The 19,335-nt window shown below is 41.2% G+C and overlaps 1 protein-coding gene across 6 annotated transcripts in view; it reads right to left on the reverse strand.

The window, feature by feature from the left end:
- STPG2 (sperm tail PG-rich repeat containing 2) overlaps nucleotides 1-19,335 on the reverse strand; it is a 373,296-nt gene that overhangs the window by 350,490 nt on the left and 3,471 nt on the right. For 5 of the 6 annotated variants that reach the window (XM_072118075.1, XM_072118057.1, XM_072118038.1 and 2 more), the window contains exon 2: nucleotides 727-855. In XM_072118075.1, coding sequence (XP_071974176.1) covers nucleotides 727-832 — 106 coding nt within the window. In that variant the 5' untranslated portion in view covers nucleotides 833-855. Of the gene's footprint in view, nucleotides 1-726; nucleotides 856-8,649; nucleotides 8,896-19,335 lie in introns of those variants that run through there. The other variant, XM_072118048.1, reaches the window with a different exon arrangement.

A 19,335-nucleotide genomic window follows, 5' to 3' on the forward strand; every position in this document is an offset into this window, starting at 1 on the left:
ATCTGTGTGCGCTATATAAATAAAGAAATTGTTATTCTTTATTATTATGCGACTAACCTGATATGTAAAATTCTGCTGACAGGTTCCCTCTAAGGTATGTGAATAAATGTCTACATATGTATGTGTGTCTATATCTATCCTTTCTGTCACTCTGTGTGTCTGCATTAAGAGCAGGTAATTTTCTAAATAAATATGTTTCTAAAGGGGCTATTGACATGAAATTCTCACCAGATGTCGCTAAGAATCCATCCAATCTACACTGGAAATAAAGTCATAGATGCTCATAAATTATGCGTAATGATCAGAAATGACACAGGAAAAAAGTATTGAATACATGAAGAAAGAGAAGCGCAAAAGCCATGGAAAGCCATGACACCAGCTGAAAGCTTAGTGAAAAATAATCCTTCAGGATTTAAATAGTGCTTGTGTGGAAGAATGGGCCAAAATTATACCTGAGCAGTGAATGTCACTAGTTTCTCCATACAGGGCAAGCCTTAAAGGTATCAAAAAAAAGAGTTTGTACAAAGTATTAAATATATTGCATAAGCATGTTCAATATTTTTCCCTGTCTCATTTCTCATCATTACACATAATTTGTGGAAAAGTGTGAAATTTACGTAAATAGCACTTTTAAAAAATATATTTACGGTACCTAGAAAATTGGTGGTGTTTTCAATCCTTATTTCACCTACTCCTCCTATGAACAGTTTTTACGCTATGACTAACCTGGTTTGTGCAGTTTGTCAGAAATCAGATCGTAGGATCCTGGGCCAACATTTTCATGAGTGCTACCCAGAGTGACGACAAGCGATCGAGGAGCACGATCATACATTCCGGCTTTTATTTACTCAGCATCTGTAGGTTAATACAATAATATAGGATATGATAATAATATAAGGTACATAACAATAAAGAATCAATAAATGCAATAGATCATTTCCCCTTAAAGGGGTTTTCCCACGAACAACAGGGCAGGGCCTAACTTGCTCAGTGAAGATCTCACTGCTGAGACCCCCACAGAAAGCAAAAACGAGGGGTCCATCGGACCCCTTTTCGCTCTGTCAGACTACTGGAGCAGACGGCCGCGCATGACCCTTCTTCTCCATCTATCAATCTCTATGGAGCTGACGGAAATTGCCAAATGCTGCTCTCGTGATCTCCAGCAGAGCGGTCATGCGCAGCCGTCTGCCCCTTTACTCTGACGGAGCGACAAGGGGTCCAACGCACTGAGATCCCCACTGATCAGAAAGTTAAGCCTTGTCCTGTGAATAAGGCCTAACTTTTGTGGGACAACCCCTTTAAATAACACTACAAAATTGGCTGAAACTATTCTATTGGGTTATAATATTTGTGGGTAACTTGTAGTTAGGCTAACCAATACACCCAACATATGCATTTTAAAAATGTTAATAACAGGAGAAGTGAAGCAATTATCCAAAAGAACCAATCATATTCTATTTTCTAATCTTCAGAGGTTACTTCTTAGTTTAAAGGAGATGTGTGAATGTTACAGGGCTTTTATCTTAAAAGACATTTGTCTCAAATCCTGTAACAGGAGGTCCAAAATCATCCTTCCCCCCATTGATTTCTTATGATGAGCAGATCTCAGAAGCCCTGAAGCCGTGGGTGAGCTTTAAGTTTCCTTGGATAAAGGATCAACTCCATTTGGGAAAACCCCTATTATAGCGTATTCTAGGTCAATATTTGGAAATTGATGCAGGTACAACCTTTGGGCTTCTGTTTTTCCCCAGCACCACGGCGGCACCAACCAGAGAGAGGGATCCGCCCCCAGTGACAGCATAAAAAACATTCTCATCCTATCCTGCCTCAGTGGTTTTCTGTCCCTGGAAGGGACCTGAGCTCTGCAAAAAGCATCTTTTTTTGTTTTGTGGGAACTGCTAGTTGCCGGTTTGTAAGAACTTACTGTTCCCCCCTCGCTGCCTCTACGTATCCATTCCCCCAGCATGGCGAGGCAAGGTCCGGGAGATGGCGCCGGTTTACAGGAGATTCCCCCGGTGTGGTGAGGTCTGAGAGATGGAGGCGGGCTGCAGGAATTCCCCCGGTGTGGGGGGAAGCAGCCTGCGGCTCGACTGGAAGTACTTCTGGTTCACTCTGCTGCAGAGGGAGCCAGGAAGCAGTGGTATGTAAGATCCAGGGGGTGCCCAGGGGTTCCAGCCCTCCTCCTGGGATATATACAGTATATATATATTTACAGTCCAGTTCCCCACGCCACAGTGGCGAGGGGTGGGTTCCAGAAGGGGCTGTGCCTAATGTACAAAAAAGCCCAGCAACATGGAGTGCTGGTGCTTCCACTATTAGCCAGGATGGCAGACAGATGCAAAGCTCTTGAGCCCCTAAGAACCCCCGACTGCAGTAACTTAAGAAGTGGGTGTTTTATTAAGGCTTATTTTCACATGTATCCTGATGGTAATCTTTTAACAAATTTTAGGGAGAAGAGGTTCCTAAAAAGGCTACTAAAAAGACTCACCACAGAATCTGTGGTAGAAAATTACCATCTAATGATGAGAAAAACGTTTGTGCATCATGTATCAGAAAGTCTCTTCGATCCGTGATTAGGGAAGAAGTTTAGGTGATGTTCAAAAATGTTATTGATCCATGATCGATATTAATAGATAAAGGTCTCCCAGGACCCTGCTCAGTAGTCACGCAAGACGCTGTGGGGGAAATTTCATCTTCAGAGGAGGAGGGAGAGAAAGGAAAAGAGATAACTTCCTCGGTTTCTGAGGAAGAGTTATCACAATGTCCTTTATTTACAGCAGCGGTCACAGAGCCTTTACTAAAGAATGGTTTAGCGGTGCGTTCTCCGACGAGGATTCGGGTCTTCCGGAGATTCAGCAAGCTTGTGCGGTCAACTTCCTGCAGGTGTCGCTGCTGCGCCGAGGTCCGCCAGAGTTCACCACCTTCTTCCCGGTGTATGTGCTCGATTTTGCCACACAAATAGTAAATTCCGCGTTTTTTCCAAATCTGTCGGGTTGTCTGACGCCCCCCCCCCCCCCCCCCCGATTTCTGTTGCATGAAAGCCGGTGCGATTGCGCCACACCTGGAGAACAATAATAAATCTAAAGGAGTTAAACAAACACCTACGAGTTCTGAGCTTTAAGATGGAAACGCTAAAATCTACGGTAAATTTGCTATTCCCAGGATGTTTTATGGTGCCAATAGATCCAGTGGACGCCTACTATTATGTAGCAATTCATCTGGAGTACCAGTAGTACCTAAGATTTGCGGTTCAAATAGGACAAAAAATTGTCCATTTTCAGTACAGCCCTCTCCCCTTTGGAATAGCCATAGCGCCAAGGGTGTTCACCAAGATTTTTTCAGAAATAGCAGCCTTTATAAGAATAGACACTACCAAGACAACTTCCTATTGTTGGGCCCCGCAAAACAGGCAGTAAAAAAAACAGGTTGCCAGGGTCCACAAAATCCTGGAGTACCTGGGATGGATAATAAACGTGGAGACAACTTCCTCTCTGTTTCTAGGGGTACGGTAAGATTCCCAAAGTCAAAAATTGTTCCTTTCTTAGAGAAGCAGGAGAAAATAAGGGGAAGAATAATCAGAATAAAAGCATCTCCTCAAACTTCCATCAGGGGGGCTATGTCTCTTCTGGGTAATTTAGTAGTCACCATCCCAGCACTTCCTTCGGCACAGTTTCATCTAAGAGTTTTACAAAACTATCTACTTGGGTCCTGAGACAAAAATCCAGCCTCCCTAGACAGAGAAATAGAAATCCCAGGGGTGGTGCTAGAATCCCTGAACTGGTGGCTAGAACCTCAGACTTTGGAAAAGGGTCTCCCTTGGATAGCAAATCCAGAAAAAGTAACAACAGATGCCGGTCCCTGGCGCTGGGGAGTGCATGTAGAGGGCAGGACATTTCGGGGCCAATGGAACTCTCAGGAAGCGGAATTATCCTCCAACGGAAAAGAGCTGTTAGCCATTCCAAAGGGGTTAAAAGAGGCACTTCCACTATTAATAAATCAGGGGGTCTCAGTCAGATCAGACAAACCAAAGCGATAGCCTACATAAACAAGCAAGGAGTCCATACCTTATGAAAGTCGCTTCTCTGATTTTTCAGTTGGCAGAAACACACCTAAAATCTTTAAATGCAATTTACATAAAATTCGCAATGTCATTCACCAGGGGAAATGGGAACTCAGCAGATCAGTCATCAGTATAGATCTCTTCGCCAACAGAGAGAATCGCAGAGTGGAACAGTTTTTCGCTCTCGATTACAGAGATCGTCCCTTTGCAGTAGACGCCTTCTCCCAAAATTGGGGTCATCATTATCTGCTAAACACTTTTCCCCCCATGGTTCTGATTCCAAGAACTTTGGAAAAGATAAAACAGGACAAGGCAAGAGTCATTCTCATTGCCCCCATCTGGCCTCGCCATGCATGGTTTTCAAGCCTAACGGACATGTATAAAGCAGTTACCTGGATCCTTCCAGAACATTAAAAACTTGTTATACAAGGGTCTTCATCTCACGGCATGGCTATTGAAAGGCAGGGTTTCTGCAATTGGGTCTAGAAAAAGGATTGAAACCAGCCACATTAAAGGTTCAGGTGTCAGCCTTAGCAGTCTTCAGCATTACAGAGTCAGAAGAGCATAACAAGGTACTCGAAGTGGCCATGTCAAGGCCACAACGGGAAATCAGGATAATCACACAGGGCATCAGGAAAGCTTTCTCTAAGGCTATGAGGCAGGGAAGGGGAAGGGGCTGGAATTTAAATAAAACGGCCTGCTAGCCAGTGGCAATTATCGGCCTGAGTCAGCGCTGGATTGAGGCGAGGTAAATGAACCGTCGGGGGACCAGAGCAGTGGAGAGGGGCACGGGAGCACCCATGACACCTATTAATATATTTCTTCAATTAGCCATAATATTGCACTTCCCTAATTTCTACAGGTAAACCAAATTTGACCTTCTCCAAACTTCTGAATGCACATGTCCAACTAATGAATTTTTACACAATGTGCTGTTTAATAACAAGGAACTTAATGGCAAAATTTACAACAGCTGTTTAATCCTTAAATTGCCCAATACACTTTCAATTATACAGGGGTGTAACTTGAGGGGGTTCAGAGGGTGCGGTTAGAGAGGGAAAGAGTCACTTTCCGATATGAAAATACTAGTACTTTAAACCATATACAGTTGGGAACTTTGCAATGGGGAACATCAACTTCAAGTTAAACCACTGCAATTATAATTGGTATTCAAACAGTTCTCCACATCATGCTACTCTCATTTTGACATCAAGAGACCAAGACAACAATTGATTTGTACCTGTCCATTGTGAGGCTTCAATCAGAATGTTCACATATGGAAGTGGCCACTGAGCTCGGATGACAAAGCCCCCCCTGACACTGAGGGCCCCATAGCAGCTGCTATGGCTGCTACCACTGTAGATACTATCCTGTGTCACGGATATTATCAGGTTGTAAGAGAGGTACAGAGAGGCAGGTAGAGTCACAAAGGCAAAATAGATGTTCTTTAGGCAAATCCCACACTGATGATCACTTCATTGTGAACAATGCTCTGTAAAATTGGATGAGGAATTCTACACAACTGCTGGCACATCTAAGCACATCCCAGTATTCAAAACCATTGACATCCACATGGTTAGTATGCTAGATAACCTGCAAGAGTACCTGACCACAACACCAGGCACAGGTGTTATCTTGCCTGGTTGAAGAAGCATCTACACCGTGGGAACAGCAGGAGAGCATGGAGCACGGTGTGAGAAAATCTATAGAAAAAGGTTAACCCCCTCACAACATCTATACGGCTTTATATATATTATTTGCAGATGCCCCGTGAAGAAAGGAATTACAAATGTCATGAAAGTGGCCAACTTCCAACAGTGATATATATAATTGTGTATGGATGCTTCATAGAGCCAGAGATATCCACCCTTAAAGTTCTACTGACAAATGTTGATTTTTATGTGAAGCTTTCTATTTCCGATTGTAACTTCACAAGTGGATATCTCTTGTTCTGTTAAACATCCATAAACAATCCCTATATGATATTAAAGGGGAGACTCTCCTGTATAACCTAACAAGAAGCAAGGATTCAGAAGATATATGCGTTAAAAATATATGAAGTACAAGAAAGGTTCTTTAGATTTGTTCTTAAGTTGAATTTGTATGGAAGTCAGAACTGCTATATTTTATAATTGTAGCTCCAGACAAATTTTTTCTACTGTTATGAGAACAAGGATTATCGATAAAGACACCTTTCAGCTGAACATTGCAGTCTGCGACTACAGACGGACATATAGGTCCGTCTGTAACTAGGGGTTGTCTGTAAGTTGGGTGTCCTTAAGTCGGGTACTGCCTATATCAGTGGTGGCGAACCTATGGCACGCGTGCCACGGAGGGCACGCAGAGCCCTCTCCATGGGCATGCGCACCATCTCCCCTGCCGTCTATATCTTGAATCAATGAAGCTTCGGCCAGCAGGAAAAGCTGCCGATCGCCGAGCGCTCCAGTGATATCTATCACTGTAGGCTGCTCTGTGCTCACTAGTGCTGCCTTACACTCTCTTACTCCCTCCCCCTCCTCCCCTGCAGCGAGGAGAGAGATGGAACTGCAGGAGCCTACAGCAGCCTGTAAAGATAAGTGTAACAGGAGGAGGCAGGAGCTGCTCTGTGTATATGTCACAGGCAGCAGGCAGGCAGCTTTGGGACACTAAACAACTATAGGTCCTTATAGTGTCCCAAACTGCCCTGTATGACAGCTTCCCATGGCCACATATATACTGCCCTTGGCCCAGATCTCTTGTCTTGTTGCTTTGCCATGCTGCTAGTGACCCTGGGGTGCACTACACTGCCCTCACTGACAGCATGGCACAGGTGCCCAGAGCTCAGGACCAAGGGAGATGTGGATGGGGGTAGTGTTCCTCAGTGGATGGGGGTAGTGTTCCTCAGTTGATGGGAGTAGTGTTCCTCAGTGGATGGGGGTAGTGTTCCTCAGTGGATGGGGGTAGTGTTCCTCAGTGGATGGGGGTAGTGCTCCTCAGTGGATGGGGGAAGTGCTCCTCAGTGGATGGGGGTAGTGCTCCTCAGTGGATGGGGGTAGTGCTCCTCAGTGGATGGGGGTAGTGCTCCTGAGTGGATGGGAGTAGTGCTCCTCAGTGATGGGGGTAGTGCTCCTCAGTGGATGGGGGTAGTGCTCCCCGCTGTATTTGCTCCTGCTTTGGGATATAATTGCTGATGATGGACTTTCTTTAGTGGTCGGTATATTATCAGTATGGTGGTATTTATCTTGTTGTACTGGTAATGGTCATCATGTGGCAGTATTATATGTCCCTTATAGATGGGGATTGTCGGTAATTATAGGCTCAATAGCCGAGTTGGCAATGATAGCGAAGACTTTGGTTTGCAGTTTGGGCACTTGGTCTCTAAAAGGTTCGCCATCACTGGCCTATATTATAAGTGAGTCAGTAAGAATTTACCCTGCACAAACAGAAATATTTTGGTAGTGGTGGTTTTTTGCACTTCGATGGTTGTTTTTCTGCAAATCGCTGCATGCACATTTTCTTATGGAAATGTTCCTTGTTTTACTGTTTTCTCTTTGCTAGGAGGCTGCAGGTATTTATTAAAAAGCATAAGTGTATAAATAACTTTTGCACAAGTTCACGGATTTTTGCACAAATCATTAAACAATCATAAAGTCACATTTTTGGGTGCTTTTAGGAGACTGTGGAGTGCTTTTACACAAAAACAGAAATATTGAAAAATACACTAAAACATAGTAAAAACATTGTTACTATCCAAAAACAACTACAGCAAGTGTGCAACCAGTCTGATGCTGTAGTTGTGTACTGTACAGTGCAGTCTGTGAACTAAGCCATGGTACAAAACAGTAAAAATACAGTGACCACTACATACAGTAACATATTACATATAGTAACCACTACGTACAGTATGCAGTGTGTTGTTACAGTTTGTAGTATGTTACTACATGTAGACTGTAACCACCACATACAGTAACCACTATATACAGTAATTGCTAAATAAAATAACCACTGCATACGTAAGAACATACACATACAGAAACTACTACAAACAGTAACATAATATATATAGAAACCATTACATACAGTAAGAACATGCTACATACAGTAACCACGCCATACAGTAATATAGTACATACATTAACCAATAACTTCTCTGTGATGATGTATTATTTTATGTTGTGAAATGGTTGTGACATGCAGCATTTGCCTTCCACTTGTTAATATACAGTAAATAGAACATTCTCAATCTCACAACCAGTACATAACATGTATAGGATCAGATGTCATATATACTGTGACTCCCACAGAGCATGACGCACCGCTATAGCAACCACATATACAGAGTCAAGTAGAGTCAGAGTTCAGGAGAGAGGTAGTCACAATATGTAGTGAAACCCACAGTATTAAAGGTGACTATGAACACCAATACATTGAAAAAGGAAACATGACTGTATATTGTAGAATAAAAGTATTCAATAGCATTATAGTTGTATGTGGTTTATATCTATGTATGTATATCTATTATCTGTGTAGTGATAACTCTAGCTTTGCTGTGAGTATACTGTTATGAAGTAAAACGATAGAAAATGTTTGAAAGATCTGAAGTCGCTTACCTAATGTGAAGTGGAGAAGTGATGCAAAATGGCGCACTGGTAGTAGTACGTCTGTACTGTGGTAGGATTGCACTAAAATTGGTATGTGGCTGCCAGTATTTAAACTATGGGATCCTCCATATAGGTGTGCTATGTTACACAGGTATAGCACAGGTGAAGAAGCTGTGGACTTCCTTAGCTTCAGTAGGTTACCATGGTGAGTGTAACATTTCTCTGATTAATCCTTAGTGGAGGTGAGGCTGCAGTGACTGTAGGAGTGAGGGTGACCTGGCTTCTGGTCAGCTGGCTGGAGGCACATCTCTATGCTATTGTGTGGTTATTATGACAACCACTGCCGACCTGAGGCAGGGGAGGTGCATCACAGGTATGTGTAGGGCTGTGTTGGTTTGTATAATGTGGACGTGTATGTCATGTGAAGGGAGTGTGGTGCAAAGTAATCATTGTAGAAAATGTTTGGAGAATAGAAGAGATTTACATATGTACAGGCACTCCCCAGATTACGTACACGATCCAGTTTATATGGAGGTCTATATAGAATTATGCCAATATGAGATAGATGTGAATTAAAGTACACAGATATACAGTACATAGGAGGCTGTAGCAAGTATATATATATATATATATATATATATATATATATATATATATATATACATATATATATGAGTATGTGTCACGGGTGGGGAAACTAGGGAGAGGCCGGCTTTTATAAGAATCCGGGAAATGGCCAGCACCAATCAGCGGTGCGCTGGCCTTTTAAATTTATGAGGGCTGGCGCACACGCCGTAGGAAGCCGGGACCGGAGCAGGAACATGGAGAGTTGTGTGAGGCTAGGGGGAGGGGATATTACCAATACAAATATTACCAATTAATACGGTTGAACACCTTCTCGGCATCCAAAGTGACCAACACAGAGGGTATCTGTTGTGTATAGAAGTAATGTATTATATTGGCCACCCTCCTTGTAATATCAGAGGCTTGATGTCCTCTGATAAAGGTTATTAATCTGGAGGCGATAATGGAAGCATACATTTTAAAATCTACATTGAGTAGAGATATTGGATGGTAGTTTTGGGCAGCTCAAAGGGTTTGCTTGAGTCAGGAACTTAGGAGGCAACAGGAATCACACAGGCAGAGTAGAAATGCTTTCTCAGAGGCATAGAGCACAAAGATCCGGCAGGGGACAAAGGAAGGGGCCAAGATTGTAACAGGGAAGGCGGCCAGTCAGTTCCAATCATCGATGTGCGGGCCCTTTAAATCCCAGAGCGCTGGCACGAGGGGGCTGCCGCTGGAACGAGGGAAGGTAGTCGCTGCTGCAGGGCTCCAGGGGGCGGGGACGCACACGGGTGCGCTTGCGACCCGGAACATCCGGGACAGCACCCCCCCCCCTCTTGGACTGGAGGAACCTGTGCAGAAGATCACGATCCAAGATGTTGTCCTCGGGCTCCCAAGACCTCTCCTCCGGGCCGAAACCCTTTGACGAGAAAGAATCGCTTCCCTCTGACTGTCTTCATATCCAGGACCTCTTTTACCTCAAAGACATCGGTGGCATCAGCCTCAGGAGCAGCGGAAGGTACTTGCCGGGAGAAGCGATTCAAGATGACAGGTTTTAGCAGGGAGACGTAAAAGGAGTTCGGGATGCGCATGGTGGGTCGGAAGACGAAGCTTGTAAGCCACAGGATGAATCCTCTTCAGCACTTTGAATGGACCCAGGAAGCTTGTAGCTGGGAATCTTCAGCCATACATACCTGAAGGACAGCTACACCCGGAGAGAAGATCTGAGGGAGCCTGTGTTTTTTGTTGGCCTGGGTCTAAGTTCGAGCAGATGCCTGAAGACTGAAAGACGAGTCTGCTCCCAGATGGACTTTAAGGAAACCTTCTATCTAGGATCTACCTATTAAGATACATACGGTGGCAGGTGCCTCTAATAACCATCGCAGCCCTTTTTAGGGCCAATCTTTCACCGCCTGCTAAGTTTGGAAATGTTTTATTGCCCTAATATGTAAATCAGTGAAAGAGGCTATTGGGGCGTGTAGTAGCTGGAGCTGAAGCTACACAGCGCGGCTACTCCAAGCCCCAGTAGTCTCTTTTTATCCTCCCACCCAGAGATCTTCAGTGCGTAGCTCCTGGTAGCTGTGTGCACTCGTGCATAGACTGTCTATGCAGAGACAGCAGCTGGGTGTACTCTGCTCCGAAGTTGGAGCTACTACGCATGCGCAGTACCTCCGGCTTCGGAAGCCAGCACTGGTAGCCGCCAGCTCAAGCATGGGCGAGTGTGCGCAACTACCAGGAGCTGTGTACTGGGGCATAGAATAGCCACACGGTGTAGCTTCAGCTTCATCTCATTAATTAATGAGGTAATAAAATCTCATCAATTATCTATAGAACCCCTCCACCCCAAGTGAAAAGCAGATCTCATCCTGGAAATAATAAGCCCCCATATATCCACGTTACAAAAAATAAACATTTTATAGTCTGTAAAATGTCATAATGCAACTCGGATGCAACTCCATGCTCTGAGTGGCGCCTCCTTACCTTCTATGCCCAGACCTCCGCCCATACGACAGTTTACCACCACATATGGGTTATCGGCACATTCGGGGGAAATTGGGTATCAAACTTTGTAGAGCTTTTAGTTGTTTAATAACACATTTTAAATGTTACCTCAATTAGTTTTTACCCCTGTAAAACACCTAAACAGTTAACAAACTTCTTAAAGTTGGTCTTTCATACCTTGAGGGCTGTAGTTTCTATAATGGGGTAATTTATGTAGTTTTACTAATATTAGGCCTCTCAAAGTTTAACTGAGCAGGTGCCTGTAAATATAGGTGTTGGCAGTTTTCATAAAAATGTGAAAAATTGCACCCACAATTCTATGCCCCATAACAACCTAGAAAAATGAGAGGATGCATACAAAGGCATGCCAACATTCAGGAAATGTTATTTATAAAGTTATTTACTCACTATCTACTTGAAAAGCAAATAATTTAGAACTTTGAAAATTGAGAAGTTTTCAAAATTTTAGACAAAATTTGACAAATTTCTATTTTTTTTAAATAATGAAACGCAAAATGATACCATCCACATACTTCCACAAATTTGAAGTACAATGTATGATGAGAAAACAATCTCAAAATTACCTTGATATGTTAAAGCATTTGAAGGTTATAACCACTTTAAAACATTTAAAAAAAAATCGGGCTTGGTCCGGAATCGCTAAAGTGGCTTGGTCTTTAATGGGTTAAATAATAATGGGGGGAAAAAATTCTCACCTTTATCTGTTCGCCTGCAAAAGTTATGAGAGGCTCTAAGGCAGGCATGTGCTTTGCTCCATGGAAAAGGTTTCATTTTGAGTTTAACTGCAGATTAACAGCAACTTTTTAGGAATCATCAACTAAAACCCTCTAATCCTTACTTTTATTTACGGTTATTTATGCAAAAACTACATTTGTGAATATTCATCCATAAAAGAAGCTGACATACCATTTCTATTTGTGAAATGCTCTAGAGAAAAAATATGGCTGAGAACTACCGAACTCTAGCTGTAAGTAAATCCTTTGCAGTAATTACCCACTGGGTGGCACTCTCTCCTTTATAATGAAATAAACTACATGGCTTTAGTTTACAGATTTCAGAATTCAGATTTTTGTAAGAAAAAATAGCATTCTGAATAATTTAATAATATAGATATAGATATAGTATTATTAATAAAGTACCTGGACACTCCTCTGTCTATACGAAAAGTATTGGCATACAGTAACTCCACCACCTCCACTATCCGTGATGGTTTGATCTGTGGGGTGTAACATCAAAATAGTATAGTATTTTCCCAGAATTGAATATTTATTTCTTAGAATAACTAATAAGGAGATCCCCTTTGATCTCCATAGAATTCTATTCAAAAGTTTTTCATCCCATAGTAAACTAAAGTACCATACTCTTTACAATTTCAGAAAAACACCAGGCTGTCACCTACATACTAGACAACTGTGGAATTGAGAATGTCAACAATATTTGTTATTGGTTGAAATATAAGCTTAAAACACTTGAGGGCTCCATCTTATGAACAAAGATCAGAAATGCTAAGGAATAGCTTCATTCCTACAAGAATAGCCTCATTCCTACAAACCAGAGGCAGACATACCATTGGTACAACCTGTGCACTAGCATAGAAGCCTGTTAGGATCAGTGGATCCTCCGGACCACCGCGGGAGATGGAACTAGCCTGGTATTCACCAGAGCAGCCGAGGTCGAGGTACCTTAGCAGATGACAATCTCGTAGTCAGGTTCAGGCACAGGGTCAGGGCAGGCGGCAGAGATGCAACGTCAAGTCCAAGTCCGGGGTCAGAAACAGGAGGTCCAGGCAGGTGGGAACGGGAACACAGGCACACGGAACACAGCAACACGGAGGAACTTAGGTAACACGGCAACACAGGACTCAGGGGCGGAGACACACAGGAACGCAGGAATACATAGGAACGCAGGAATACTCGCTTGGAAGCTTTCTCTAAGGCTATGAGGCACAAAGATCCGGCAGGGGACACAGGAAGAGGCAGGATTCTTAAAGGTGAGGTGTTCAGCCAGTGCACCAATTAGTGGTGCGCTGGCCCTTTAAATTTTTGGCAGGAGCCAAAGGAGCACAGCAGTCTGGGGGAGAGCAGGAGCCGGGAGAGGTGAGTGAGAAGACCGGGCTGCAGCGGGGGCACACGAGACAGGGATCACGGGAGCACCCGTGACAAAGCCCAGTAGGCCGGAAGAAGGGAAATGTAACCCAAAAGCCAAATACTAGTGAATTTGAGTAATGTAATACATCTTGTCAGAGCATAGTGCTTCTTTTTCCTCTTTTTTGGACCCCACCTTCTGATTAAGCTTAATTCCATCTTCCTAGTAAGAGGAAAACAGTTTAATGATTTGTGCACACACTGAACTACTAATTTATTAACAGTTTATTGAAATATATATTTTTTAGTAACTTTTTATACTTATTTTATACCCACTCCTAGTAGTGGGTCGTGCAATTTATTGGTCACCGATAAAATAAACTGCAATGCTAATTGTGTCTGTCAGAATCACGCTGACAGCCAGTTTAGGGCCATGACTGCCATAGCACGCCCTTTGGCAGAAGAAGTGACAGTAACCAAAGACTTGGATGATGAGGCTGTTTTTGGCCACAGAATGTAATGAGTAAAACATTTGGATTCAGCAATTTTTTTTGCAGGTATCAGATTAACATTATATTACAATATTGAATTTTATCAAAACTTCCAATTTTATATACCATAAACATACAGATACAAATGATTCAGGGTAATATGCAAACATATCTTATACATTCCATAAGAACAGATTCCCAATTGTAGACATTGATGCTCCACTGTGGGATTCTGGGAAATATACAAATATGTTTTCTAAGAAACTATCACATCAAAACAGTGATGTCCCCTAGTGGAGCATAAATGTCTGTAAGTCTCCACATACATGAAGAGGTGGCCGTAAAGGGAACCAGTCAGGCAAATCTAGCTCCCCAGTCTAAAATCTACTGTAGTGAACTGCTCTGCATGATGATATTGAAATGAGTCAGTGACTCCTGTGACTCCTGCGACTCCTGCATTGTATCCCTGTGTATCCCTGTGAATTGAGCTCTTGAGGAGGATTTGAGGAGGAAGGGGGTGTTGCAGCCTGACTTAAGACAGGTCAGGAACACTCGGCTGACTCAATTCACAGGATACAATGCAGAGTAGGGGGTTTATTTTATAATTCACAGGAGCCACTGACTCTTAATATCATCATGCAAAGCAACTCACTACAGAAAATGAGGTAGGACCTTTGATTTTGTGGGCTAGATGTGCCTGACAGGTTCTCTTTAAATGTGAAAGTCTCCATAAGGAGTCTTCTTACTTCCCTTACCATTTCTTTAGCCTCAGTTTGCCTGGACTGTAATGCAATGCAATCACATTGTGACATTGTGGAAAGCAGGGTTCCCTAAAGTGGGGGAGTCTATTCCTTATGGAATAAATATAGTGGTTTGACTATTAGGTTGCAAAGAGGCAATGTTTTCCTTATACCGTATTTGCATTTTTCTCTCTAGCCTATATTTTAGTTTGGGAGACGGCCAGAGGAAAGCCAAATTGGAGAAAGATAGTTTATTTTATATTAACTTGTATTAAACAGTATACAATGTATACAAAGCGATACAAATGACATAACCTCAGACATACTAATATCATTTTAGTGAGCAAATTCTGGCACGCTCTGCATAGTAAATCTCCCCTTTGTGGTCTAAGGTTTAGTTAAAAAAGAAACAAAGACTATGCACTACCGACACAAAAGATTAGTCACTTTCTTCTATTTCAGGAAGCAGGAAATCTAGCACTTTAGCAGTAGAATTGAAAGAAAGGAAATATCAATTGAAAGCTATCAGTCCATACATGATTTCCTCTATTCAGTTGGTTAATAAATGGCCGTTGTTAGCTATTTAGTGCAGAGATAAATATTTTCATGGAAAGTATATTTTTGAAGAAATAACATTTAATGAATTGATATTTCATGTTTTAATCAGAAGCTGGTATTATTTGCAGACAGTGTTACCGGTATTCATTTTTTTTTGCAATTTTATGATTAAAAATCTTCATTGAAATGCATCCTCTTCTCAGTAGCTTTTGAAGAACTCAGGAATAGATGTAAGAAAGTCAAGCTTCCAGAAGTGAATCTCACATAAATAAGAATCTAAAATACTACACAGGCATATAGACATGGGTCCACATTTATCAAAAATAGTGCAAACTGGGGTTTGCATCTAGAAGGCGCAGTGTGATTCATGAAATGTGGTGCATATTCTTAATAAATCTGTTCCTCCCTGCATTGCTCTGACAAAGTGCACTATCTTTATTTTGGTGCCCCTCTAACATAGGACGGGTGACACAATTCTGTCAGACTAGTGCAACCGCAGACACTTCTTAAATATGCAAGCAGTTTTCACTGAAAAGAATGTGCAAAATAAGACAGAAATCTGGCGCAGGGGCTTTAATAAATTTGGGCCATGGCAATTTCATGTAAAATGGATTTATACAGAGACATTGGAGACCGCTAGTATAGATAAAGGGACAGATGTATTATGCTTTGTGCCAATTTTTTTCAGGGGTACAAATTATGAAAAATAGGATCTCTCTTTAACATATGACAAGACTAGTATTACTACTACTACTGGTAGTAGTATTATTACCATTATTAACCATACTGTTATGAAGGGAGCAGCCTGGGTGGACAGGCATGGACATATTTTGAAACCCTGTATATTCCGACTCCCATAACTTTTTCATATTTTGGGGTATGGAGCTGAACAATGGGAAAATTTTTGTTTTCATTGATACCATTTTGAGAACCGTAACAACTTTTGATCACATTTTATTCACATTTTTATAGGAGGTAAAATGGTAAGAAAGTGTCAATTTGTCAAATATTTTTCTGTTATGGCATTCCCTTCATGGGATAATTGTTTTTATATTTTGATAGATTGGACACTTTGGGATGCAGTGATACGTTTTATCATTTATATTACATATATTACTTGAAATGTATTTAGTAGTGTATTTTGAATACATTGCCACCGAATGAAGGCTACAGACTTCTAGCCTCAGTTCCCTTTGATAATGATGGCGCCTGTGTTCCAGCGCTGTATAGGTGCCGCGGTTGGGTTTGATCGCAGCACCTAACAGGTTAACCGCTGCAATTGGTGTCAGCACTGTTCATGTAAGTTAGTGGCAGGTGTCTGCTGTAAAATGTAGCTGACACCTACAAAGTATGCAGAGATCTCAGTCCGTGAGCCCCCTCCGTACATCCTTTCATGACATCATTTTTAAATACAGTTTTTCAACTCACTGAATTTTACAGGGACCACCAAGGCTTTTAGAAAAAACTAGATAAAAAAAGAATGAAGTCTTTGGATTTCTATCTTTTATCCTGGTGCTTAAAAATGCAGAGATACAGAAATACACTGTAAGTTGGTACTTTGTGCTGAATGGCTCAGTTCACAATATTTCTTGTTCTGCTGCTATGCCCAGTTTAAATAGCACAGTCAGGAAAATGAATGTGTCACGTTGACGTATTCAGTCGGGTGTGCATCTACCTAGAGATACATTATTAAACACAGTAAATCACTGCAGTGCTGGTTGGAAGCGCCTTAGGAATATTGATCAATTAGAATACTTACTGTAAGAGAACTGGAACTAACTAGCTAGGATTATCGGAAGCTATATGGGTGCTATACAAGGGAACATAATACACATTATCAGGGCATACATTGTTTTTTCTATGCATAAGTTATACAAAATCAGACAACTTAGTAACATTCCTATGATATGCATGGGAGGAATCATGGAACATTATGACGCCTCTGGAGGCATTGCTTTAATAATGGATGACCATCCTGTCAGCAGTGGTGCAATAGAATGAAGGGTTATGTGTTAATCAGTCAGATTATCAATAATAAATGTGACTACCACCTGCTTTTCACTCAGTGACCAGGCGATAAGCACGGGAGCGAGCCATCATAAAGTGAGAACTAATTGTATTCAGATATTACTGAAATACAGGATATATAAATGTATCGTTTTCAAAGCTAACATTTCATTTCTGCGAAGTGTTAAAGTGCTGCTTATAAAACAGACATTTCTCTTAAGGCCATGGATGACTCGTACCATTTTTTTTCCTGACAAAGTATAGACGTCTGGAAAAGTGAATCAAGGACAACACAAGCATTCTCGCCATACAAGGAGAAAAAAATCAAATATTAAAGCAGTGACAGAGGCAACCACAAAAATCAACAGAAAAGCGCAGGAAAATATTGCTGATAAGCTGCTCATCTTTGTCTTGTAGGTAGAGATGCAAAATAGAAGTGTCTGAAAGATCCGACACAATGATAGTAACTTATGCTATTGCATTTCATTCCATACAAAATAACCAGAATAGACAGTAATTCAACAACTATATGTACTGTATAGAGTAAACTTTCACATTATCACTCAGGCAGTTTATAGTGACTTGTAGGGTATGATACAATCTGGCCTTGAATAGTTGTTGCCATCTTTGTCTATCATTGCTGAGTTGGGAATAGTCCTATCTCTGCCACCCTGGAATGGTCAGGTAATATAGAGACAGTAGAACAAGATCCACACTGTTTCTGTAACTCACATAGAGGTGAATAGAAGTTAGGGAAACAAGGTGGTACAGTTATACACAGTTCTATGTTGGACTCATTAAACCTGTGTAAAATAGCCATCTTCAGCCATTTCTTTAAAGGGAACCTACCACCACGAATCTACCTATAAAGGTAGGTGCATGTATTGGACGTGAGGATAGCCCTTTTTAGGGCTAATCCTCACATCCCGCTATCGTTTTAAAATCTTTATTGCCCTAATATGTAAATTTTCTAAAGAGGCCGCAGTAGCCACAAAATGGAGCTTAAATAGTTTGCTTCTATGAGACTCCAAGCTGCCATGAAAACCAATAGACATGCTCTTAGGACGTCAGACGGTGTCAGTGCAGGACTGTTACCTTTAAAGAGTCCCAACTGCACCAAAACATACTGTAATATTCTGGTAAACATATAGGGGTTTAGGATAAATTTCTTATCATTAATATGAACCAAAAACATGGTTCTAGATACTATGGAACTCAAGGTAAAGCACTCTGAGGTGACCTTTCCATGCAGGCCACCCATTCCACTTTTCCTCTCATTTATCAAAAGTGCAAGTACCGTTTAGAAATGCACACTTTTGTAATAGTTTGGTACCAATAAACCAATATAGTTACAGATCTCTTTATCATCAGACAGGAATTATGCGCCAGTTTTTGCACAACCTATACTAATCTAAATCCTATGCTTGGGGAAGACTGGAGTTTTCGTGACTTTTTAGGCACAATCCAATAGTAAATCAAGCAGCAACATTTGGAAGCAGAAAAAATACAAAGATAAATAACACATAAACCAGGATTTCCAGTATGTGTCAAAGTCATGCATGCACAAAACAAAACAAAAAAATAACCAAGAAAAAACAAGAATCCAGCTAACACTATCCCCCCTACTTTCTCTACATTTTTATGTCAACATCCTAAATTGTAGAATTTGATAAATTTCCTCTGAAACATGAAAGTACATAAAAGTCGGTTCATTTACTGAAAAGTGTTGTACTGTATGTAGAAAAATACATTAAAAATTACTTAATGTAAATTCCATGTTAAAGTAATAATATTCAAAATTATTCGCTGCAGAAGGCTTATGTGTGTGAAGAAAATCATATTAAACATACAGAGATGGGAAGTGTCATCTATTGCTTAGAAGATTGTGGATAATGAGTGATATATCCAGAGAACTAAAGTTTGTCACGTCAATAATTGATATGAATAAAACCATTTATAACATCTCAGACTGTGAAAAAATTCATTATCAAGACATAATGCTTTTCTCAAGCAGAACCAAGGCTTCATTTATTAGCAGTAAGGACCATTCATGGGAATCCTCTTAGGAGGAAACTTGTGAGAAATAAACTTTTCAAAATATTAATGAAATGTTCAGCTATTTTCTAAATAATAATAGTAAAGTCTCACTAAACCAGTTTGGATGGTCCAGAAACAAATTATAAATATTATAAAATGTATTACAAAGGGCAATAAAATAATAAACCCTTA

This window comes from Engystomops pustulosus, chromosome 1 (genome assembly GCF_040894005.1).
Source record: "Engystomops pustulosus chromosome 1, aEngPut4.maternal, whole genome shotgun sequence".
Lineage (NCBI taxonomy): Eukaryota > Metazoa > Chordata > Amphibia > Anura > Leptodactylidae > Engystomops > Engystomops pustulosus.